The sequence below is a fragment of the Scyliorhinus torazame genome, chromosome 15 (genome assembly GCF_047496885.1).
Source record: "Scyliorhinus torazame isolate Kashiwa2021f chromosome 15, sScyTor2.1, whole genome shotgun sequence".
NCBI lineage: Eukaryota > Metazoa > Chordata > Chondrichthyes > Carcharhiniformes > Scyliorhinidae > Scyliorhinus > Scyliorhinus torazame.
The window spans coordinates 87,786,333-87,812,311 of record NC_092721.1 but is presented as its reverse complement, the minus strand read 5'-3'; the positions used below and the strand labels follow the sequence as shown (position 1 = coordinate 87,812,311).

General features: G+C 45.8%; 1 protein-coding gene across 1 annotated transcript in view; it reads right to left on the bottom strand.

Annotated features, from left to right (window-relative positions):
• Positions 1 to 1,921: 1,921 nt before the first annotated feature.
• maml2 (mastermind like transcriptional coactivator 2) overlaps positions 1,922 to 25,979 on the bottom strand; it is a 507,152-nt gene continuing 483,094 nt past the window's right edge. The window contains exons 3-5 of the mRNA XM_072476388.1: positions 17,717 to 17,923; positions 13,384 to 13,495; positions 1,922 to 6,129 (exon numbers count right to left, since the gene is read on the bottom strand). Of these exons, the coding sequence (XP_072332489.1) occupies positions 5,096 to 6,129; positions 13,384 to 13,495; positions 17,717 to 17,923 (1,353 nt within the window). The 3' untranslated portion in view covers positions 1,922 to 5,095. The remainder of the gene's footprint in view (positions 6,130 to 13,383; positions 13,496 to 17,716; positions 17,924 to 25,979) is intronic.

Sequence of the window (25,979 nt, the reverse complement as noted above, 5' to 3'; positions counted from 1 at the left end):
AGGATCCTCAAATTGTTTCTCCTCGACCTGTTCTCCAGGTCTTAGAGTCTTACCGCCCACATCTTGTGCAGTGCCTCGTACCGCTCCACTCTCTCCGCCAGGCCCACAAGCTCGTCGTCGTTCTCGCTCACTTTTTCCTGGATCTTCACCTCTTGGGCTTTCTGGGTTGCTCCAAGTCCTTCAATTATTGCCAGCATAGGCACCACCATCTCCTTGCGCAGCTCCTCGAAGCAGCGCTTGATGAACTCTTGCATCTCCTCTTTGTCCGTGGGCGCCGCCATTTTGCTTTTTTTTCCTTTCTTCTCCCGCTGCTCCAGGGACGCTTTTTTTGCCGTTTCGCCGCGGGTCCGATCCATGCAGGTTAGTAGGGGACCTTTCTCCTTTCTTCCCCACGGGTTGGTTATATAAAAAGTGCCGTTGGGGCTCCGTTAGCGGGCCCAAAGGTCCGTCTTCGCAGGAGCTGCCGAATCGCGCGGCTTAGCTCCGCATCGCCGCAACCCGGAAGTCCGAAATAACGTGAATCTTGCCTTCTCTCCACAGCCTCTACTCTAATCTCCCTGCCATGCTATAGATCCAGAGGCATTGCCACTACTATCACCAGATCTGTTGCAGACTTTGCATAGGTCCCAGACTCCCTGGTTATCCCCGTGAGGATACAACACTCTGAACAACACTTGACCAAAATTGTCGACACCTTCCAACAGAAAAAGTTCCATAAACTTTACTTACCTGCAATCAGGGTGCTTGGTATTTTAAATCAAGCTACAGCTGGGCTCATCATTCTGCTTTACATGTTTTTATTCAAGAGTGGACAGAATGTAAATTAGCCACAATTTGCAATCCTAGTATTACATCAGCCAATTGGGTTCTGTGCCATCAGGATGGCATCAATTCAAGGTGTCTGGGTACACATAGGGAATTGAACTGCGTTTACCCATATCAATGAAGTATGGGCCTCAAACATGCCTTCCCCAGCGAATGTCCAATACCTAACTTCATGCATCAATCGTGATTTGCGTGACGTTCAGAACTACTGGTGTCTGTGGAATTAAATTCCAGTGTAAGCCACCAGTACCGATATGGGAGGAATCATTGTAATGTCTGGTCTGGCCAGAGTTCATACACATCCTTTCTAGCCAGAGATACAAGGTAGTGACGAAAAAAAGGAAATGGAGCTGATTTATTTACTCTGCCTTTAGACACAGAGTACCGAACATCCCACCGCAATACTCCCTGACTGAGATCAGCTAGGTAGATACACAGGCGGATCAAGACTAATCCTTCACAATATTCTTGAATGACGATTTTTAAAAAAATTAGTGCAGTCCCATTGATCAGGCTAAAATTCATTGAATGAGGAGAAGGTGGTCTGCTTGCTGTTTAATTCCCCAAAAAATAAATCACAGCCTTGTTGCATCTGCAGTAGTGTATTTGGAAATATTTCAAGAAAGATATTGTATTACAATAAAATACAAAATGCAGTATAATAATATTGTTTCAATAGAACTTTTACAAAATCTATTATACAAAAGTACTATTCCTCTTGGTCTGCATATCTAAAAGACTTGGTTCTGTCATATTCATTGATTCTTTTAGTTTGCCAGTCAACCTTGTGGCGTGAATGGAAAAAACCACCATCATTAGCCACCTAGCTGAAAAGAAAAGGCGTATTGTTTTTGTGGGATTAACCACGCAGAATAGGTGTGTTTGATTGTAATAATTTACAACCGATATGAAATGGCCCAGTAACAAAGGATGATTAGATTTGTCCATTGCTTTTCAGATCAACTCTAAAAAGGTGCTGAGGCTCAAGCTAATCTCCCCTAATCTCAGCACTGAAAAATGCAGAATGAAAATGAATAATTGTAATACTTTGTTTCTACGTTCCTCTGTTTACTGTTATCAACAATATTAAACTTGCATTAAGGGGTAAATCTTTTTGCTTATTGCATGGAGAAGTACAATACTGTCTTTTTTTTTTACTGTGGGTATTAGGCTCTGGTAGAGAATAATATGTTTTCATTCTGTATCTGCCCTGGATAAGCACCAATGCCAGATCGATTTCAATATTGTGACCTAAATTCAACCAGATTTGAATTCTCTGCAATATTTGGGCACAAAACATGGGCAATTAAGGGAAATTTTACTGGAACTGATTTAAGACTTTTGGTTCATTTGGGAACAGTAGTAATATTGTCAATTACCCTTGTGGTCACCACATCTCTTATTGTGAAGGACATCTCAATCTGCTATGAGAGCACCATTTTCTATAAACACCTAAATGTTTTGGATGAACTATGACTGAGTTGTTGGTTGAAAATTGGGAGCTGTACTAATTGTCCTGGAAGATACAAAAAAATGATACTGCAATTGATTTTAAATATATTTTAATAAGAACTTGGGATCAGATGAATATGTGCACTTGTATCATTAGCAATTTGTTATCAAGGGGTAAGAGTGTCACCTTTCTCGTTCTCTCTTCATCTGGTATCTGTGGGATGCTAATAGTGGCTCCATGATATCAAATTAGGGAAAGGGGAAGAGGCAGGTCCCAAGAAATACCTTGGCTGGTTCAGGGATTGAACAGATGGTGTTTTTAAGTGCTCAACCCAACCAACTGAGCTCATTGGCCCTCCCGTGTCACCGTTAAATTAGAAAAATACAATTTGTACTACCATGATTCTGCAAAATATTTTGCACAACTTTATATCCATTTTCTCAAACCCGCTTTCTAAGGTGTTACATATCCGCATTAAACCTTCAAACCGGGAAGAACTCTGTAAAATGAGAAATTAATACTGCTCCTTGGGATTGGCTCTTTGGAAGTACAACCACTGAAATAAAAATTTTAAGGACATTGCATTTCCCAGATTGACTACATCATCAGCATCAAGAATTTAGATTTATACAGCCTCTTTACCATATTAAAACTTTCCAAATGCTTCACAGGAGCAGTAGCTATTAGGTCAGATGACCAGAAGCTTGGTCAAGGAGGTAGGTATTAAAGGAGGAAAGTGAGGTGGAGGAACAGGGAGGTGTAGGGAAGGAATACCAGAGTTCAGGGCCTAGGCGGTGACCAATGGTGGAGAATTAAAATCAGGGATGCTCAAGAGGAGGGCAGATGTCTCAGACTGTTATGGGGCTGGAGAAGATTAGAGAAATAGGGAGGGATGAGGCCATGGAGGGATTTGGAAACAAGGATTCGAATTTTAAAATCAAGATGTCACTTGCCTGGGAGCAAACATTGGTCAGTGAGCTCAGGGAGAGTAGGTAAATGGACTTAGTGCAAATTAAGACATGGGCAGCAGAGTTTTGGATGACGTCAAGTATACAGAGGATTGAATGTGAGATGCCAGCAAGGAGTGCACTGGAATAGTGAAGTTTAGAGGTAACAAAGGCATTACTGAGAGTTCAGCAGTGGGATGAAGCCAAGTGTTGGTAAGGAAGGGGAAATATGCGATCTTAGTAATGGCAGGAGGTCAGCAGCTCATCTCGGGATCACCAGAGTTGCAACCAGATTGGTTTAATATCAGATAGTTGCCAGGGGAAAGGGATTGAGTCAGTAGCTAGGGAATGGAGTTTGGAGCTGGAACCACAAACAATAGTTTCAGTCTACCCAATATTTAAGAGGAGGAAATTCCTGCTCATCCGGTACTGGATGTCAGATAAGCAGTCTGATAGTTTAGCTATGGGGAGGATTCAAGAGGACTCATGGTGAGGTACAGCTGGGTGTCATCGACATACACTGGAAAACTAACACTGTGCTGTTAGCTGATGTCACCAAGGGGCAGCATGTAGATGATAAATAGGAGGGATCCTTGGGGAATATGAGAGGTAATGGTGAGAAAGGGAAGGCATTGCAAATATTTTGCCTGGTACAATTAGGTAAGAGCCGCTCCACCCAGATGAACAACATCAGAGAGGCATATGGTCAACTCTGTCAAAAGCTGCAGACATATCGAAAAGGACAAGGAGGGAAAGTTTGCCTTTGTAACACTGACATAGGATGTCACATGTGATTTTGATAAGAGCTGTTTCAGTATTGTAGCAGGGTGGAAACCAGATTGAATGGAAAATGTGCAGGTTAGGTGAATTGACATGATCAATGCAAGGGGCTACAGAGTTAGGGCGGGGGAATGGGCCTCAGTAGGATGCTCTTTTGGAGGGCTGGTAGAGACCCAATGGGCCAAATGGGCTCCTTCTGCACTGTCAGGATTCTATGAAGTTCTGGGAAAGATGTGAACATATTTGGGAAGCAATAACTCATTCAAGGTTCCACCACATCAACAAGTTGAAAACTAAACAAGCTCAAACAATTTATTCCAGGCAGGCTGGAATGTCACATATGTTCCAGATCTGCAGAGGCTTTTTAGCATAGCCTGGGCTGATAAACATTTATAGTTGACAAACACATCCTTTCTTCATGGTAAAATGGAGACAGTGACACTGAATCCCATGTATACTGTTTCATTCCCAAATAGGCTGAAGTGGCAGAATGATAATGGAATTTATAATTAAAACTAATAATATTAGCAAGTTTTGCCACAGAATTTCACAATGGATAAATGTAAATCAATGAAACCAGAACAGGTCATTTATAAAACAATAGCTACACTGTAAAACACTTTAAAAGGAAACTACAGTATGCCTTTGAAACTGATAATAAGTAGATTGCTGATCTAACATATAAGTCAATTTAAAACTATGGCAGAAAACAAACATGTACAATTTAATTTTTGTAAGTAAAAATGTTTCACTACAATGATTCACAGAATTTTTTCAGAAAAAAAGTATAAATATAATCTTCTTACAGAGAATATGATTTTCAGTAAAAAACATATTTTACAAAACTTATTCTTTCTAAGCACATAAAATCTATGTATTTTGAGCCCAGTAATATACACTTGGTGGAAAGGATGTACTGGCATGTTTTTACACGGCTATTCCATTGGCCAACTGTATTTAATCGGGCACAAGTGTGCACACCTGCGATTTGTTGTGGGGCTCTTTGCCAACTGGTTGTAGGTACAGATAAATTCTGTCCATCAGTACTTCTCCAAAAGATAGATAATATTTACCAATCCTCAGGTTTTTTTCACGAATGCTGCCCCAAAATCTCATCAAGATTTAAGTCCTTCATCCAGTCATCGTTGCCAGTGCTATTTTTTATCAATGAGTCAAGGAAGTCAGAGTCACTGCTGAGTCCAGACAGTGCATTGTCACCTTGCTGGGTGAGAAAGTCAAATGCCAAGTCAGTGTTGTGATTTGTTCCCTGGTAACCTCGAGGAGTCTGGTTGGTGGAAGGAAAATTGGTTGTGGGCAATGTTTGCACTGCAGGTGCCTGGCTCATTACAGCCATCGTCGCTGCTGTCTGGCTCATTACAGACATGGCTTGAGGTTGCGGCCTTGGCTGATTAGCTCTTGGAGATGGCCCACTCAATGAGCCTAGTGTCTGTCCACCCATAGCTTGGTTCATTTGGTTCAATGGTCGCATCTGAACTCCTGGAGCTATCTGGTTTGGTGGTGCCAAGCCTCGCTGAGTGAAATGCTGGTTGGACATGTTAGGTTGCACAGACTGATTTGAGAAGGAAGGGTTATTAGAGAATCTTACATTAGGTCCCAGTTGTGTCTGTTTTGGAGTTACCTGCACCCCTTGGGGTGTCCAGTTCTGTGCTGCCATACTGGAGTTGGTCATCATATTTGTAAGTCTCTGTGCAGTCATACTGGTGTTTATGTGGTTCAAAACCGGTCTCAACTGCTGCGGAGACATGGCAGAACTCCCAACGGACCCAGTGCCAAACCCAGACATTGTGGCGCCTTGACCTAATGTTGGCTGCCTTGGCATCATTACGTTGTTCTGGGTCAATCCCATTTGACTTTGACTTGTGTGATGCTGCAGTTGATTAATATTGGAAGAAACAGTATACACTCCCTGCTGGGAAGCTGACACACTTCCATATATGCCTATGCTTCTGTCACTTTGAGTTCCCGATATCGGAGGCATTCTCGGCCCTTGGCTGTTGGTTGAATTCACCTGCAAAAGGCTGGAGTTTGCAGGCATCACCCTGTGATTTGGAGCAGGGTTTGACAGAGGCTGAGAGGCAGTCAATCCCATTGCAGCTGCAGCACCTGGAGAGTTAAATCAAAGTAATTAATTTCCATAATACAAATTCCAATGGAGTATACAGTAAGTAATATGGTGGCATAAATACAGAAAGTAAGTTAAAATTATTAGCCTTTTGTAGTTGAAATTTTACTAATGATAACATTAATAAAATGTTTCACTAGTCGGTCCAGATAGGACGTGGGAGAGGTTGGGGGTTATTAGTAGGAGTGGTCACAATGGTTTTAAATTCATCGCAAAGGCCAGACATTTCAATGTAATTACACATAGCCAATGACTGGGATTTCAAGGAAGGGGAAATGGCAATGTTGGGGTGAATTCTCCGCCGGCAGGATTCTCCATTCTGCTGGCCACACATCTCTGCCCGCAAGTTTCCTGGCGGCGTGGAGTGGCCCAAATGGGAAATCCCATTGGCTGGCAGCCTGAACAGAGAATCTCGCTGCCGGCGATGGCGCACCGCCGAGGAACACGCAGCTGGGGAGGCGGAGAATTCACCCGGTTATCTCACACCATGCAGCTGTATGCTGCACGTTATTTCAAATAATAGATTGGATTTTATTAACCAACAGGTCAGCAGGTAAATGTATCCTTTATTAATTGCTGAGCTATACACATCAATCCCTAGTCTGTGCTGAACAGCAGATCCTGGTTTGGGTAGTTATAGGGAATTACTGGTGTCCTGAGAGGAGAAGCATTGAATCAGGGAGCTACCAAAGAGCAGCAACAAAATAACTTGTCTGTTCGTGTCAGATTTCAACCCAATTTATCAGCTTGTTCACCATCGTCTCTCTAACCTTTGCGAATCAGTCATGGAACTCAACTTTGATGTGAATGTAGAACAGGTAATAGTAGTTCAGTTGCCTACACATCGGAAAGGAAAACTGGATGAACGTATAAATGGCAGCCTATTTGGTGTCCCTGCTGAAGTTGAATTTGACCCCTTCTATCTGAAAACCTCTATCTCTCTGGTAACCTTCTCCTCAAGTCAAAAAACTTCCACTTAAAAAGAGTTCATCCTGAAAATGTTTACTGTATGTTTACTTGCCTCAAAATAAATTTGAAAGTAACATTTAAAACATTGCACCTGCATACTATTCCACAAATACAGAGATCCCACTTTAAATTCTTGTGATGCAGCAAATCTGGTAGTTTTATCATTTCCAATATTCTTATCAGCTGAAAATGCAGCAAATAGTAATCCTGCCTACCTCAGCCCCCACTTGTCTGATCCACTCTAGGATTAACGGTCTGAGAGAAAGATAATCTAACCCTTGAGCATTATAATTTACCATTTACCTTGAAATCTGAAAATAGATTAATTAAACATCAATTTCTGGATATCAGATTTTTAAAAAAATCTTTTTATTAGAGTTATTTGTTTTATAAATTACAAAACAAATAAATCTATACAAACCAAATACAATTTACAGAAAAAAGATATTAAAAGTAACATGAACATAACTCCCTCCCCCCAGCAACTGACAGTGATCAGTTCCTTTAAATAAACTATGAAAGGTTGCTACCTCGGGTAGAATCCCTCGACCAAACACCTCACAATGTACTTGACCTTCTCCAAGTACAAAAACTCCATCAAGGCTCCCAACCATACAAAGGTGCTGGGTGGAAACGCAGACCTCCACCCCAGCAGAACCCGCCTCCAGGCAATCAACGATGCCAAGGCAAGTACATCTGCCCCCGCACCCGTCTGCAGCCCCGGCGTGTCTGAAGCCCCAAATATGGCAACTAACAGGCTCCAGTTCAATATTAAAAATTGCCGACATGGTGCTAAAGGATACCCAAAAGCTCACAAGCATAGGACAAGACGGGAACACGTGCGCATGGTTAGCTGGACCTACGGAACAACGCTTGCACCTATCATCCACCTCCAAGAAGAAATTACGCATTCTGGTCTTGATCAGGTGCACCTGAACCACTATTTTAAGCTGGATCAACCCAGCCTCGCATATGAAGAAGTGGTGTTCACCCTGCAAAAGGCCTCACTCCACACCTCATCATTCATTATGGGCTCCAGCTCCCCTTCCCATCTAGCCTTTACCCCTTCCACTAAAATGGAATCTTCTGCCAAAATCAGTCCATAAATGGCGGATGTGCTACCCTCCTCCAACCCTGAGAGAATGGACCCCCTCCATCAGACATACTGGCGGTGCCACGGAGAATATCGGGAAGGTCCGTCATATAAAATTCCGAATCAGGAGATATCTGAGCGAGTCCGGGCCCCGAGAGCGCAAATTGTGCCATCAATTTCTCTAGACCGGCAAACTGCCCCTCCAGAAACAGGCCTCCCAATCTCTCCAGCCTCTTCCTCCTCCAGGATGTTGCCTGGAATGGAGAGTAGGTCTTACGAGGAAAGGTTGAGGGTGCTAGGCCTTTTCTCATTAGAGCGGAGAAGGATGAGGGGCGACTTGATAGAGGTTTATAAGATGATCAGGGGAATAGATAGAGTAGACAGTCAGAGACTTTTTCCCCGGGTGCAACACACCATTACAAGGGGACATAAATTTAAGGTGAAAGGTGGAAGATACAGGAGGGATATCAGAGGTAGGTTCTTTACCCAGAGAGTAGTGGGGGCATGGAATGCACTGCCTGTGGAAGTAGTTGAGTCGGAAACATTAGGGACCTTCAAGCAGCTATTGGATAGGTACATGGATTACGGTAAAATGATATAGTGTAGATTTATTTGTTCTTAAGGGCAGCACGGTAGCATTGTGCATAGCACAATTGCTTCACAGCTCCATGGTCCCAGGTTCGATTCCGGATTGGGTCATTGTCTGTGCGGAGTCTGCACGTCCTCCCCGTGTCTGCGTGGGTTTCCTCCGGGTGCTCCGGTTTCCTCCCACAGTCCAAAGATGTGCGGGTTAGGTGAATTGGCCAATGATAAATTGCCCTTAATGTCCAAATTGCCCTTGGTGTTGAGTTTGGGTGGGGTGCTCTTTCCAGGAGCCGGTGCGGACTCGGGGGGCCGGGTGGCCTCCTTCTGCACTGTAAATTCAATGATAATCTATGATTAATCTAGGACAAAGGTTCGGCACAACATCGTGGGCCGAAGGGCCTGTTCTGTGCTGTATTTTCTATGTTCTATGTTCTATGTTCACACCCCAAACGTGGCATCCAATCTCGCTGGCTCGAACAGGTGGTTAGCACAGCTTCTACACTGACCCAAGTTTAAAATGATGTCTAAATTGTCTCCATATTCTCTTAGAGTGGAAACAATCACTGGGTTTGAAGAGTGTTTTGTCAGCGAGAATGGGAGCGAAGCCATCACCAGTGCCCCCAAACCAGATCCCCTACACAACCCCACCCCTTTCTGCACCCACGTGGACCCCGGGTCGCTACCCCAACCTAACACCTTCTTCACATTAGCTGCCCAATAATAAAACAACAAGTTACATTTCTGGATATTAGATATACAATTTTAAAGAAAACAAATTTCTCCAATAAAAGCAGAATGTGCTTCTGCACTGGTCAGCAACCAGTTCTTACTCATGACATTTGTTGGCACTGTGCCCACGGCCTTCAGTTTTGAGAAGGCACCAGGTGGTACAATTAGTTCAGCTGTGGAGAACAAATCTGGCCTGTAGAAAATAACATCAGAACCACAGAATTGTAGCAATCAATTAGATAACAATAGTAAAGGATAGCAAGAACTTTCCTGCATACAAGTGTTATTTGGAGTCTCCTCCTTTAAGCTGAATGGTATTTCTTTTCACTTCCAATTTTCTACAAGTATAGTCCTTTACTCACCATGGCAGGTGGATGGGCAGTTAAAAGACCCAGGTTATGTATCAGCCTGAAAACCGCTAGGATCGCACCGTTCTGATTTTTCACCTGTTCTCCTCAGCTGGCAGCCAGGTCACTCACTGAAAGCCAGCTGGCTCCTTCTTTATACTCTTGAGGTGATTCACAGCTCTGTTGCCTATGTCATAACTCTCAACAAGTCCCGTTCCTCTATCAGTCCTGTGCTTGCAAACCTAAACTGGTTCCTGGTCAAGAAACATCCTCGTTTCCAAAGTTGCCTCTTGGCTTCATCTCTCCCCATCTCTGTAATCTCCACTGGTCCCAGAACCCTCGGAGAAATCTGTGCTCCTCTAATTCTAGCGTCTTGAACATCCCCAATTTTATTCACTCCACCATTGGTGACTACATGTGCCTTTAGTTAGCTAGGCGCCACGCTTTGAAATACGTTCTCTATACCTGTCCACTTTTCTACCTAGCTTTCCTCTTGAAAGGTACTTCATGAAACCTACTTCTTTGACCAAGGTTGTGGTCATCTGACCTAATGTCTCCTAATGTGGCTCAGTGTCACATTTTGTTTTATAATGCTCCTGTGAAGTGCCTTGGGCAGTTAGTTAAAATGAAGCCAATTAAGTCATTGGGGCAGGACTACAATTTTAGACTCCAGTCGGATTGCATGAGGTCCCTGGAATATGATCCGGTCACTTAATGTGTATTGGAGGGGAGTCTCTGGGCCACAATTTTGCATCACTTCCTGCTAACCACAGCACCACACGTACAATCTGCAAGAGCAGTACTCGACCTGCTTCACTTGCTGAGCAGCAACACACAGAGTAAGTTCCATTTGTAGCCCAGGTAGAGGCTAAAAGATCATTTTCAACTTCCATCTTATCTTATTTTTAAAATGAAAGGACAAATGTAAGTGGAAAGGACACAGTCTGTATAAAGAGCTACCTCCTAAAATACTGAAATTTATGCTTGAAAGTAATTTACAAATAATTGCTTTCATTTTTGTCTTACATGTGGGTACATGGTGTATAACACAGACTTTATACACACTTTGGAGGCTGCCTTCCATCCTGTAAAAGGATGGTTTGCACAATGGTGTTCAACTCAGTGTTAAACGTTGCCTGGTATGGCTTAGGAGCTCCACTCTCGCATATGAATCTCGGTCATATTTGCTGCAGAGGATAACAGTGGGCTGAGAAAGTGCAGAATTCACTGGCTTCATTTTGCTCTGGGCCCTCTTCCCGGGCTGAACATTTCGTTTCTACTGCCTCTCCAAACAGTCAGCCTCCAGAGGTCACAACTGTCAGCAACTATCTCCCAGTTGTCAGTGTCCATGTCCGCCATCTCCATATCTCACTTGCAGGTGTCCTTATATTGAAGGAATGAATGCCCAGGAAACAATGTTCCATTGGACAGTTCACTATACAGAAGGACTTTGGGGTATATAGCTGTTCTCCATCCGACGAAAGTGGCTGAGCCAGCACAGAAGTTGTTGACTTAGCAATGAGTGTATGCTGATGGAATTAGCACGCTCCAGGACCTTTAACCTTGTTCTGCCAAGAGATGCTGAGGGTACATCAGAGGCACCAAAGGTGGAAACTGTGCAGCTTTTCTCCTGTCTAGCTTATGTTGTCCAGGTTTCACTACTCTGAAGGAGAGTGCTGGGGAGGCAGGCTTGGTAGACTCACTGTTTGATGTTCTCAATCAGGTTGCTGTAGTTCCACATTCACTTACTCATAACACCATAATATATAGGAGCAGAATTAAGCCATTTGGCCCATCGAGTCTGTTCCACCATTCAATCTTGGCTGATATGTTTCTGACCTCCTTCTCTTGCCTTCTTCCGGTACCTCCTAATCTCCTTATTAATCAAGAGCCTATCTATCTCTGTCTTAAAGTCACTCAGTGACTTGGCCTCCACAGTCTTCTGTGGTAATGAGTTCCACAGATTCACCATGCTCATGCTAAAGAAATTCCTCTTCATCTCAGTATTAAAGGATCGTCCCTTCAGTCTGAGGCAGTGCCCTCTGGTTCTAGTCTCTCCTACCAGCGGAACCATTTTCTCCACATCCACTCCATCTAGGCCTCTCCGTATTCTGTAAGTTTCAATGAGATCCCCCCTCATCCTTCTAAACCCCATCGGGTACAGACCCAGAACCGATCCTTATATGACAAGCCCTTCATTCCAGGGATCATTCTTGTGAACCTCCTCTGGACACCCTCCTAGCATATCCTTCCTTAGATACGGGGCCCAAAACTGCTCACAATATTCCAAATGGGTTCCGACTAGAGCCTTATACATCCTCAGCAGTACATCCCTGCTCTTGTAATGTAGTCCTCTCAAAATGAATGCCAATATTGCATTTGCCTTCCTAACTGCCAACTGAACCTGCATGTCAACCTTAAGAGAATTCTGAACTAGGATTGCCAAGTCCCTTTGTTCTTTAGATTTCCAAAGTCTTTTCTCATTTAGGAAATAGTCTATGCCTCTATTCTTCCTTCCGAAGTGCATAACCTCACATTTTTCCACATCGCATTCCATCTGCCTCTCTGCTTCCTCAACATTACCTGTCCCTCTACATATCTTTGTATCATCTGTAAACTTAGCAACAGTGCCCTCAGTTCCTTCTTCCAGATCATTAATGTATATGAATAGTGAATAGTTGTAATCCCAACACTGACCCTTGCGGAACACCACTAGTCACCGGCTGCCATCCTGAAAAAGACATCTTGGACAAGGCAGCTGCAGCTTTTGCAATGCACATGTTGATTTCAATATTGAGTGACAGATAAGTGAAGCTATCAACAACTTCCAGCATCACACTGACAATGCTGATAGATAACAATATGGCAACATCCTGGACCATGATTTTTGTCTTCCAGATGCTGTTACCAGATCAAACTCTTTATAGGAGTGACAGAGTCTATTCATTTACTGCATAAGGAGTTCCTTAATATGGAATGTCAATGCGGAATCACCAGTGGAGAGCAACTCTCTGATGGTTTGGTGCACTTTTGTCTTGGGAGCAAGACTGAATAGCTTTCTGTCAGTTCTGGTTTGTAAGTGTACACCCTGGAAAGATGACCTGAAGGCTTATGAGAGCAACAAAGAGAATAAAATGCCAGAGTGTTGGTGCCTGAACAGAACCCTCTTTGGCACCATGGTTGATCACAAAGAGATGCTCACATTGAGCAGCTTCAGCAGGCAACCAATTTTCTCCTGCAGCTTAAATAGGACCCCCTCTGCTCACATGGTTGAATACCTTGGTGAGATTGATAAAGGTGGTATATAGTGGCCTATTTTGTTCTCTGGCATTTCTCTGGCAGCTGCTGGACTGAGAAAATCATGTTAATTGTAGATCTTACAGTTCTGAACAATCTGCAGCCTTAAACACCTATTAGAATCAGTGCTAACCAGGAAAAAGAATTAGCAGAAAATAACTTGACACTATGCTACAGTATTATTACAAATTCAAAGTTCAATGCTTTGCTCTTACCTGGATATTGACTTGGCTGCGGCATTCCAACTAGATTTCGCCTTTGCTCTTTATAATCTGGAGGTGGCCGTGTCAAATGTCTGCTAAGTTGATCCTGTGTGTTCATTTTCTCCTAAATAAATATCATAGTCAGTCATTAAATTTTCCAGAAAAAACTTCAGTAAACATACACCTTTGCAGGGCATGGGATTTCCAGGACTCCACCAATGCTGCTTAATGGGCAATTACCAAGAGATTTGTGACAAGGTCTGGTGGGTCAGAGGGAGGACTGTGTGGGGAAGCAGATAATTATGGATGTTGTTAGGAAAGTTATTAAGGGTTACATATAGAGTACTGTATCTGTGGGGGTAGTTGTGTTGGTAGTTGATAAAATGTTTACGGTGTGTTTATAAAATGTTTACCAAATTCATAGAATAAACATTGTTTTGTTTAAAAATACTTAAGATCTCTGTTGCATAACCTCTGGAAAGTGGGCCCTTGTGCTCCTCATAACCAAAATCTATTAAAAGTTGTAGGTCAGGTAAACTCCACGATATACTTTGGAGTTTTCTAAACCCTGGCCCATAACAATCCCCCAAACTCTTGATTCCCTTACTAATTAAAAATCTATCTCAGCCTTGAACATATTTAACAACCCAGTCTCTACAGCCCTCTAAATAATTTCACAGGTTCACTGCTCTCTGAGAGAAAAAAATTCCTCCTCATCTCTGTCTTAAATGGGTGACCCCTTACTGTAAGATTATATTCTCTTGTCCCAGACTCTCCCACAAGAGGAAACAAACTCTCAGCATCTAACCCATCAATCCCCCTAAGAATCCCATATATCTCAATAAGGTTGCCTCTCATTCTTCCAATGAGTACAGGCCCAACCAACTCAACCACTCCTCATAAGAAAATCCCTCCACACCCAGGATCAACCTATTGAACCTTATCTGGATTGCCTCCAATTCCAGTATATCTTTCCTTAGATAAGGGGACGAACATTGTTCACAGTATTCCACATTGGTCTAACTTGTGCCTTGTATATTTTGAGCAAGACTTCCCTATATTCATATTCCATTCCCGTTGAAATATAGGACAACATTCCATTTGCCTTCCCTATTACTCGTTGAACTTTCATGCTAGCGTTTTTGCAATTTATGCACAAGGATTCCCAATTCCTTTGTGCTGCAGCTTTCTGCCATCTTTCGCCATTTAAATAATATTCAGCTCCTTTATTCTTCCTACTAAAGTGCATAACTTCATATTTTCCAACATTATATTCCATCTGCCAAGTTGTTGCCCACTCACCGAACTGTCTATATCCCAATGGTGAAAAGCAGTGAACACGTGATGCAAATCATCAGCTAGTGCTGGTCTAAAGGTTTCAGGGATAAAAAGGTCTGGGTGTTAATGATGGTGGTGTGGGAACAGAGGGAGGGTGATCTCAACAACAACTTGTATCTTTATTCCCAGAAGACATTCCAAATTGCTTTGCATGAACATAATCAAGATAATCAGCATGGTAGCACAGTGGTTAGCACTGTTGCTTCACAGCACCAGGGACCTGTGTTCGATTCCCGCTTGGATTACTGTCTGTGCAAAGTCTGCACGTTCTCCCAGTGTCAGCCTGGATTTTCTCTGGGTGCTCCGGTTTCCTCCCACAAGACCCCAAAGACGTGCTTGCTAGGTGAATTGGACATTCTGAATTATCCCTCAGTGTTCCCGAACAGGCGCCAGAGTGTGGCGACCAGGGGATTTTCACAGTAACTTTGTTAATACAGGCATATTTATGGTAATCAGCTTCTTAAAATGGTGGACATGCAGAGCCTTAGGGAGGGAATTCCAAACCTTAGGACCCACATTTCCAGAGGCAGAGCTACCAAAGATGAAATGAAGGAAATGAGTGACAAGAGGCCGAGCAGTGGACACAAATATGCGTTCTATCACTTCTGGAGCGCCATTTGGCAACAATTATTTCAGCAACAAAAGTCTTTGATGCCGATGTGAAAGATACAAACCTATTCTGTCAATAACATCCAGTTCTTTCAGGAGAAACAGTGCCAAAGGACAGCTCAGGCACCACAGTTACATGAGGGTACTTTAGCATTGATCTACACCTAATGTTACTGGAGGGATTTTGGGCACAGGCTCGAAGGACATGTTTAGTGCAGTTTGCATGTAATTTAAACTCCTGCGCCCTCCTGTGTTGCGCTCACACACACATCAGAAAAACCATGGAGGATTTTTGGCAGCTGCATTTAGGCACAGTGCCATGACAAGAGATTAGGATCTTTTTGTACCTCTGCATTGTGTTTATAGTCCAGGATTTTTTGAGAGCAGGGCAGAGAAACATCTACTCTGATTTTTCTGTATTATTGTATGAGACTTGATCAATCAATCAAGGCTGACACTCCAGGGCAGTCTGAGAAAATGCTGCAGCGTCAGAGGCGCAGTGTATCAGACAGAGATAATAAACCAAGGCCCTGCCTGCTTTCCCTTGTGGACATTGAACATCCCAAGCAATTTGGGACAGGAACAGGGGAGATATTCCTGATGTTCTGGTCATTATTTATCCTTCAATCAACACCATTAAAAACTGATTACAGGTCATGATCACATTGTTATTTGTGGCGATGTATGTATGCAGATTGGTACTTTACTGGTTGTAAATAGTTTTAAAGTGGCCAGTGGTCTGGAAAGGCACCACAGGGATGCAAGTTTTTCTTTTTCTTTTAAATCAGCATCGTCCAGATTTCTGTGCTTCTGTGCAGTCCAGTGAACCCTGTGTAATGGTAAGCTGGGTTGTCAACTGGCCTGCATTTTCTGGGGCTGTCCTGTAATTTGGCCCTTTTGGTCCCTGTCCCTGGTCATGCTTTCTGGGACAGGTTTTGTCCCAGATTTCTGTCTCTACAGGCTTGACTGTGCATATCCGACCTCAGCCGGTTGGAGGCTTGGGTTTGGGGCTGTGTAGTGGTTGTCTGGGATGTGGGGTCCGAGCCAGCATTCTCAGACTCGGGGCGGGGCCTCACCAAAAACCACCCTGCCCCTCCAACTCCACTCCTGCAGTTTCACCAGAACTCCTTGATCTGAAAGTCTTATCAGCACCCTCCACGGCGAAGTGTCCCCTAATTTCTTCACCCAGGATTGGTCACCACGATGGTGAGGGAGTTTGGACAAGATATGCCGTCAGGCATGAGAGTTCAGTCTATTCTGTGTGCACTCAGTGAACAGTTCAGAGGTCACAGGCAGACAATTCTGCCAGGATATTGGGCCCAGGAGTTTTCAGGTCCAATAACTTTACTTGGCTACTTGAAATGTTCAAAAGAGGTATACCAGCCCAAAATGGGTGGCATGGTAGCACAGTGGTAAGCACTGTTGCTTCACAGCACCAGGGACCCAGGTTCGGTCGCTGCCTGTGCAGAGTCTACACGTTCTCCCTGTATCTGCGTGCGTTTCCTCCGGGTGCTCCGGTTTCTTCCCACAAGTGCTGTTAAGTGATTTGGACAGTCTGAATTCTCCCTCTGTGTACCCGAACAGTCGTCAGGGTGTGGCGGCTAGGGGATTTTCACAGTAACTTCATTGCAGTGTTAATATAAGCCTACTTGTGACACTAATAAAGATGATCATTATTAACTCACTAGTGAGCCTTGTCTGGTGAGAAGACTTCAGCAGACATAAAGAAAGCAAGAAACCCTCCATTATTGTGTAATGACTGGCTCTACACTATGTACAATGGTCCTGGGGGAGATATGCTCAAATGAAGCCCCACACTCTGTGCACTGCTTTCTCCCATTAACTTTGTTATTGTTGCTGCTGTTCTTAAGTCAGATTGGAGGCCTGTAATTCACACTGCCAACTAGAAGCATATCCAGCTCTGAACATTCAGCTGTAACGAGAGGCCTGAAGGTCATTCATGAGACTACCTGCGTGTGTCCACGGGCAGCTCTGGGGCCTTGTGATTTTCTGCTGCCTCCTGTCTGAAGGAGACAGTGTGAAGAGGAGCCGGTTGCGTTCAGATGAGAGTGCCTGGGACTCCTTCTACAGCAGCAGGATAGTTAAACTCATCTCACTAGCCGTGCCCAAAACCCTGTGTGAAGTTGAAAATCAGGGCCATCAATGGCACTTCCTTGAGGGAAAACAAAGTTGAAGAGTAGCACAGGCCAAGGGAAAGACTGCTTGCTGGGTCACTCATTAACAAACTAGTGGTAAGAGGAAAACAACTTAAAAAAGGCTGGGAGGTTGAGCCGTAAATTGTTTAGACATTGTACTTTGTGGTCCTACGTAAATAAAATAAAAACATTGTTCATAAAACACACGCGCGTTTAGCAAAGTGATCTGGAAACTACTGTACCGAGTCTGTCAGGATTTGTTGACGAAGGAGCAGCTGTTTTTGATGCTCTATCATCTGTCTCTGCATGACCTGTTTCTTCTCCATCAACTGCTGCTTTAACACAGCCTGGTGTGAACTGTTAATGTAGCTGTTGCCAGGACTGGGGTTTGGACAGGTATTTGAAGTTTGGCTTGGGCCCGGACCTGGCCTCACCAGAGAATTCTGATCCTGAGAAGGGAAAGACAGAACAAGTTATTTCTTGCGCTAAACTACATGAATTTCAGCTCTGTAAAGGGGAAAAAATGATCGTAAGGAGTGTGGCATGAGATCCGGAAAAAAATAATATGCAGTACGTTAATTCAGAATTGTTTTACATGATTGTTTACATCTTTGTAAGCTTGTTTTTGAAGAAATTTAATCTTTGGTTTTTCCAAGAAACTGCAAATCATAGAGAAGCCAAGTGACCTTTTGAAAGGCCTTCATCAACGTGCTCTGTAACCATCAATGGTGACAGCTGGAGTCAAGAAGTCACCATGCGGTGGAATCTGACACATAAATCTCTGTCAACCAACTCAGTGGAAACAATGCAATCCAAGTGCTGCACTTAAAGGTTTCCATAGCTACAGAAAATTAAAATATGTGATAACTATTAAATATATTTTATTATTGCTTAAAAAGGAGACTTGCTGTTGAAGCTTTTAAATCTTTCACTCATCTGGTCAGTTAGGCAAGAATACCAATTGTAAAAGGAACAACAATTTATTCTGCAGAAGTGAGTGATTGTATGGTAGGTGGATTCTGATTGGTCAAGGCGTGATCATGGGGAATGAACCAGGGAATGGCTGCCCCAAGCTTTTGATCAGTTCTGTACGAGCAAAAGATGTTTTAGTTAGGCTCCCATCATTATTGGAAAACGCCACGACAGTACAATAAAACTTTTTCTGTTTTATGAAACAAAAATATTTCAGATCAGTTTCAAAATTATTGATAACTATAACAATGAGTGACCACAATGAACAAACGGTCAAGCTATTGTCAGAATGTAGACCCATTAATTCCCATTAATGCTGCAGATACGCAATAGAATCCCAACTTGAACAGAAAGCTCTCATTTAGGTCTTTAATATCAGCCGTGCTAAAAATAAAAATGCTCTTACAAAGTAAAAGCTGCACAGCATCACAAACTGGGAGGAAGCACATTTACAGCCTATCACTCTCCATATTTAAAGACCCAACTTTTTGGCTGAGTTTTCTGGATATTGAGTAAATCGGGTCAGCCTTGAAAATTCCTATAATCACAGAAAGAGCAAATAGATCCACAAAGTTGCTAGTTCTTTAAATACTAGGCCCCACATGTTTTGATAACTCTCTCGCTGACACTGTGCACAAGTATTTTACAATATTTTCCTATATTTTCAGAAAGGTTTTGATGAAGTCCCTGATAAGAAGTTAATGTGCAAAATTAAAGCACGCGGGATTGGGGTAATACTATGGAATAGATTGAGAATTGGTTAATAGACAGAAAACAGGGGGCTGGATTCTCTGTTATTGGGACTATGTCCCCATGTCAGTGTCAAAATGGAGGAGTTTCACACCAGAAAAACTGGCACTAAAGGGCCATGAATTCTTAGCCCTGCAGAGGGTTAGCAGGGTCCCGGTGTAGATCTAGCAGCTTTTGCTGCAGATACGGGCCCCCGCACCTCCGGGTCAGAGGCCGTGCTCCATGGCAGACTCGGACGGTGGAGCTGGACCCGAAAAATAAAGCCCCCGATCGGCTGTGCGCCCAACTCTCAATGCCCGCACAAACATTTCCCGGCCGCCTATAAGGCCGCCCCCCTGCCTTCTGATCAGCCCGCCCCCAACCAGGGCAGCCGCGGACCGAGTCCGCAGCCGCCACGCGAGTATCCCGACCAGCTGGACCATGTTAGATCCATGCCGTCGGGGCTTCGGCCGGTCGGGGGCGGAGTGGGTCTCTGTCAATGGCCACGGGTAGGTCCTCGGCAGTACGCTGCTTTTCGAGGCCCGCAGAATCGGGGGACCGGCGCTGGTCCCGATTCCTTGCGGGAAAACGGATTCTCCGCCCCCACACCGGCTGCGATTTCGGCATCAGCCCGGAGAGCAGGAATAAATGGGTCTTTTTCAGAGTGGTAGGTGGTGACTGGTGGGGTACCACAGCGATCAATACCTGGATCTCAGCTATTCACAATATATATCAATTATTTGGATGAGGGAACCAAAAGTAACATTTCCAAGTTTGCTGACCATCACAAAAGTAAGTGGGAATGTGAGTGGTGAGGAGGTTGTTAAGAGGCTTCAGGCAATTTAGACAAGTTGAGTGAGTGGGCAAATACATGGCAGATGCAGTATAACATGGATAAATGTGAAGTTATCCACTGAGGTAGAGAGAAAAAAAAGAATGGAAGAGTATTTTATTTAAAGGCTGATAGATTGGGATATGTTGATGTACAAAGGGACCTGGGTGTCCTTGTACAAAAGCATGCAGGTACAACAAACAGTTGGGAAGGCAAATGGGTATGTTGGCCTTCATTGCAAGAGGCCTTGAGTACAGGAGCAATGACGTCTTACTGCAGCTATACAGGAGTATAGCTGTATACTCCTGTATACAGGAGTACTGTGTGCAGTTTTGGTCTCCTTACCCAAGAAAGGATATACTTGCCAAATAGGGAATGTAGTGAAGGTTCCTACAGACTGATTCCTGGAATGGCAGGATTGTCGTACGAGGAGAGATTTGGTTGTATTCCCTGGAATTTAGAAGAAATAGAGTGGATCTCATGGAAATGTGTAAAATACTGCCAGGTCTGGGGAGGGGGTCGCGATTATTGTCACTGATCCAGAGACCCAGGATAATTATCTAGGGACCTGGGTTTGAATGTGGGTTTGAATTTAAATTGTTAAATCACTGAGTGTCTTTAAGACAGAGATAGATGACTTCCGGTGGCAGCTATGAGGGAGTAAGTCGCACACTTGGTGGCTCCCGCTCTGGCCGGACTTTTGGACCTTTTCCCCCGACTTTTTCGTGGCTTTGAGTTTTAGTTTTGAAAGTGCGGACATTTAAGCACTGGATCCACACAGTTGTGCATGGAACGGAGAACCCCTAGGGACTATAAAGGAAGAATTAGAAAGATAAGCAAGGGCTTGGTAGAAGTGGCTGCTGAAGATAACATGGCTGATGATCAGACCCCTGCTGCGACGGCCCGGCCGTCGATGGAGGAGCTGATGCAGCTCATCCAGGAGGGCTTTGCCAGACAGAAACGAGATTGTCTCAGTCCAATAAAGGAGTCGATCAATCGGCTGGAACACAGGCTGGATGCCCAGGATTGGACGATCCAGAAGTTGGAGAAAGCGCTGGCGGACCAGGAGGAGCACCAAACGGTGGTGGAGCTGGAGGTGGGGATGCTGAAGAATCAGCAAAAGAGGCGGTTAGAAAAGGTGGAAGATCTGGAGAACAACGCGCGCTGGCAGAACTTAAGAATTGTCGGTCTCCCTGAAGGGGCTGATGCGGGCGCTTTTGAGGTGAGTATGTTCCAGAAGCTTCTGGGGGAAGAGGGCTTTTCCCCGACCGTTGGAGGTGGACAGGGCGTACAGGGCGATGGCGAGGAAGCCACGGACGGGGGACCCCACAAGAGCGATGGTGGTTCGGTTCCACAGTTCTTTAGATAAAGAGTGTGTCCTCCAATGTGCCAAACGTACCAGGAGCTGCAAGTGGGACAATAGCATATTGCGCGTCGATCCGGACCCGAGTGTGGAGGTGGCCAGAAGGAGGGCAGGCTTCAGGCAAGTGAAGGAGATCCTGTCTAAGAAAAAGGTGAAATTCGGGCCCCTCTACCCGCCGCGCCTTTGGGTCACACATGAGGACCAGCACCACTATTTTGAGTCGTCCGAAGAGGTGATGGGCTTTGCCAAGAAGAAGGGTCTGGCGCAGAACTGAGAACTTTTCGGACTTAAGTGGCAGTCTCTTTCTCTTTTCTTGAACAATGTATAAATGGTTTGATTGTCGCCTTTTTTCTGTTTTTAAAGTTTGGGTGAAGATGGGGGAGTAAAAATTATTTGGTTTTTGTTGTTTTTTTCGGTGTTTTGATGGGGGTGGTTGGTGGGGGCTTTTTATTTTGTATTACTTTAATTTGCACTATAGAGGGGGTTCTTTGTGGGGGTCTCTGTCTGTTTTGGGCTGTCTCCTACGGTAATTAGGAGATTGTTCGGTTTTGGTTTGATGAGGGAAGTGGTTTCGATGGGTAAGGGGAGTGGAGTAGGGAACAATAGCTGGGAGACCGTTTGGCGCCTGAGGCGAGGGTCACCAGGCTATCTGGGTGAGCTAGTTTATGGAAGCACAGTGGGGTGTGTGTATTGGTTCAATACAGTGCACTGGGTTATAGGGTGATGTTGCTAGGGGTGGGGGGAGTCACTCTGCTGATGAGGGAGGGCCCTAGGTTCGGGGACAGAAAGGAGGTCGGGGGTGGGGGCTAACAGGAGGCAGGCAGATGGAGGTGCGGCACATGGGCGGGCCCACGAAGGGGGATGGCTGATCGGCCGAGTGTGGGGGGGGGCACGGTGCTCCCCAACCAGGCTCATCACCTGGAATGATGGAATGATAGAGGGTTGAATGGACCTGTCAAGAGGGCCCGTGTGTTCGCGCACCTGAGAGCTCTGAAGGCGGACGTGGTGATGTTGCAAGAGACACACATGAAAGTAGTGGATCAAGTTAGGCTGTGGAAGGGTTGGGTAGGTCAGGTCTTCCATTTGGGGCTGGATATCAAGACGAGAGGGGTGCCGATTTTAATTAACAAGCGGGTGCAATTCCAGGCGGGTAGTATAGTCTCGGACTGGGGGGGGGGGGGGTGCGTAATGTCACGGTGAGCGGTAAGCTGGAGGGGAGGAAGGTGGTATTGGTTAACGTGTATGCGCCGAATTGGGATGATGTTGAATTCATTAAGAGGGTACTGGGGAAGATACCAGATCTGGACTCGCACAAGCTGGTGATGGGAGGGGATTTTAATACGGTTATCGACCCCAGCCTGGATCGGTCGTGCTCGAAGACGGGGAGGGTGCCAGTGATGGCAAAGGAGCTGATAGGGTTCATGGAGCAGATGGGGTCGATCCATGGGGTTTAGGCAGCCGACAGTTAGGGAGTTCTCGTTCTACTCGCATGTACATAAAGTGTATTCCCGGATTGACTTTTTCCATTTTGAGCAGGAATTTGCTGGCGGGGTTGGTGGACACGGGGTACTCGGCCATCACTATTTTGGATCATGCCCCACATTGGGTGGAACTGCAGGCCAGTGAGGAGAGCTTCCAGCACCTGCAGTGGTGATTGGACGTGGGCTTGTTGGCGGACGAGGCGGTGTGCGAGAGAGTAAGGAAGTTCATGCAGAATTACCTGCAGTTCAACGACACGGTGGAAGTCTAAGCAGCGGTGGTCTGGGAGGTGCTGAAGGCAGTGGTGAGAGGGGAGCTGATCTCAATCCGAGCTCATGGGGACAGGATGGAGAGGGCAGAGACGGACCGACTGATCAAGGAGATCTTACGGATAGATTGGAGGTATGCGGTGACCTCGGGGCGAAACTGTTAAGGGAGCGCCGGAGGCTGCAGGCTGAGTTTGGGGTGCTGTCCACGGGCAAGGCAGTGGAGCAGCTTAGAAAGGCGAGGGGGACGTTGTATGAACAAAGGGAGAAGGTCAGCAGAATGCAGTCACAGCAATTGAGGAAGAGGGAGGTGGCCAGGGGAATTGATAAGGTGGTCGATGGAGATGGGAACCTGATAGGGGATTCGGCTGGGCTAAACAGGGCGTTCAGGGACTTTTACAGCAGACTCTATCGCTCGGAACCCCCCATGGGGCCTGAGGAGACAAGACGCTTTCTGGACGGGCTGACTTTCCCAAGGGTGGACAGGGAGCTGGTGGATGAGTTGGGGGCTCTGAATAGGGCTGAAAAAATATCTGAGGGCTTGAAGGCGATGCAGTCGGGTAAAGCCCCAGGGCTAGACGGGTTCCCCGTGGAATTTTACAAGAATTTTTCGGGAATATTAGGGCGGTTGCTGGTCAAGGTGCTTAACGAGGCGAGGGATAGAGAGGTGCTGCCCCCGACGATGTCACAGGCCACCATTTCGTTAATATTGAAGCGGGATAAGAACCCGGAGTTGTGTGGGTCCTACAGGCCGATCTCGTTGCTTAATGTGGATGGCTTTAGAGTGGTTTCACAGGTCGGCGCAACATCGAGGGCCGAAGGGCCTGTACTGCGTTGTAATGTTCTAAGCTGCTGGCCAAAGTGTTGGCCGCCAGGATTGAAGATTGTGTGCCGGAGGGGATTATGGAGGACCAAACCGGATTTGTCAAGGGTAGGCAGTTGGTGGCCAATATCAGAAGGCTGCTTAATGTGATTATGATGCCCCCAGAGAGAAGGGAAGTTGAGGTAGTTGTGGCCATGGATGCGGAGAAGGCGTTCGACCGGGTAGAGTGGGACTATCTATGGGAGGTGCTGGGACGGTTTGGGTTTGGTAGGGGCTTTATTGACTGGGTCAGGTTGTTGTACCAGGCCCCGGAGGCTAGTGTAAGGACGAACAGGACGACCTCGGACTATTTTAGGCTGCACCGGGAGACAAGACAGGGATGTCCCCTCTCCCCATGAGAGCTTTAAGGGGTTGGAAAGAGCTGGTTGGGAGGGGGGGGGGGGGGGGGGGGGGGGAAAGAGCATAGGGTATCGCTGTACGCGGATTACCTACTCCTATATGTAGCAGATCCAGGGGCAGGGATGGTGGAGATTATCGAGATTCTGGGGGAATTTGGCCGGTTTTCGGGATACAAACTGAATATGACGAAGAGTGAGATGTTTGTAGTCCAGGCAAGAGATCAGGAGGGTCGGCTGGGGGAGTTACCATTCAGGTTGGTGGGGGACAATTTTAGATATTTGGGGATACAAGTGGCGCGCGACTGGGGCCGGTTACACAAGTTGAGCTTGCTCCGATTGGTTGAACAGATGAGGGGCGAGTTTCGGAGATGGGATGCGCTTCCGCAGTCACTGGCGGGGAGGGTGCAGATTTTGGGCTACGTTTGGGCGGGTAAGTCCCCCCGGGTGAAAAAGGTGATACTCGAGAGGAATCGGGGGGATGGGGGGCTTGCCCTGCCAAATTTTAGTAATTATTACTGGGTGGCCAATATTGCGATGGTAAGGAAGTGGGTGTTGGTACGGGGGTGGTTTGGGAGCGGATGGAGGCAGCTTCATGCAGGGGCACCAGCTTGGGGGCGCTGCTAACGCCCTTTGCCGTTCCCGCCGGCGAGATATTTCACCGTCCCATGGTCCCTGAGGATCTGGGGTCAGTGGGTGCATCGGTTTGGTCCCCAATATGTGACAACCATCGGTTTACTCCGGGGAGCTTAGATAGGGGTTTTCGGGTATGGCAAAGGGCGGGAATTGAGAAGATGGGGGACCTGTTTCTGGAAGGGAGCTTCCCTAGCTTGAGGGCGCTGGAGGAGAAGTTCAGGATGGCAGCAGGGAATGACTTCAGATATCTACAGGTGCGGGACTTTCTGTGCAGGCAGGTATCATCCTTCCCACTCCTGCCACTAAGGGGGATCCAGGATAGGGTAGTGTCTAGGGGCTGGGGAGGAGAGGGGAGCGTCTCGGACATCTACAAATAATTAATGGGGGCGGAGGAGACACATATAGAGGGGCTGAAGCGTAAATGGGAGGAGGAACTGGGGGGTGAGATGGAGGACGGCCTATGGGCAGAGGAGTTGAGCAGGGTCAACGCGACCGCTACATGCGCAAGGCTTAGCTTGATCCAATTTAAGGTGGTGCACCGGGCACACATGACAGTGGCCAGATGAGCAGATTGTTTGGGGTGGAAGACAAGTGTGTCAGATGTGCGGGTGGACCAGCGAACCACGTCCACATGTTCTGGGCATACCCAATACTTAGGGGTTACTGGCAGGGGTGTGCGGGTGTCATGTCCAGAATATTGAAGACAAGGGTGGAAATGAGTTCAGGGGTAGTGATTTTTGGGGTGTTGGTAGACCCGGGAGGAGAAAGAGTCAGATGTTCTGGCATTTGCCTCCTTGGTAGCCCGGCGACGGATATTACTGGCTTGGAGGGATTCTAGGCCTCCGAAGCCAGTGGCCTGGTTAACCGACATGGCGAGCTTTCTCGGCCTGGAAAAGATCAAGTTCGCCTTGAGAGGATCAGTGTCAGGGTTCGCCCGCAGGTGGCAACCATTCATTGACTTCTTTGCGGAGAATTAATAGTCAGCAGGGGCTGGGCGGGGGGTTAGGGTA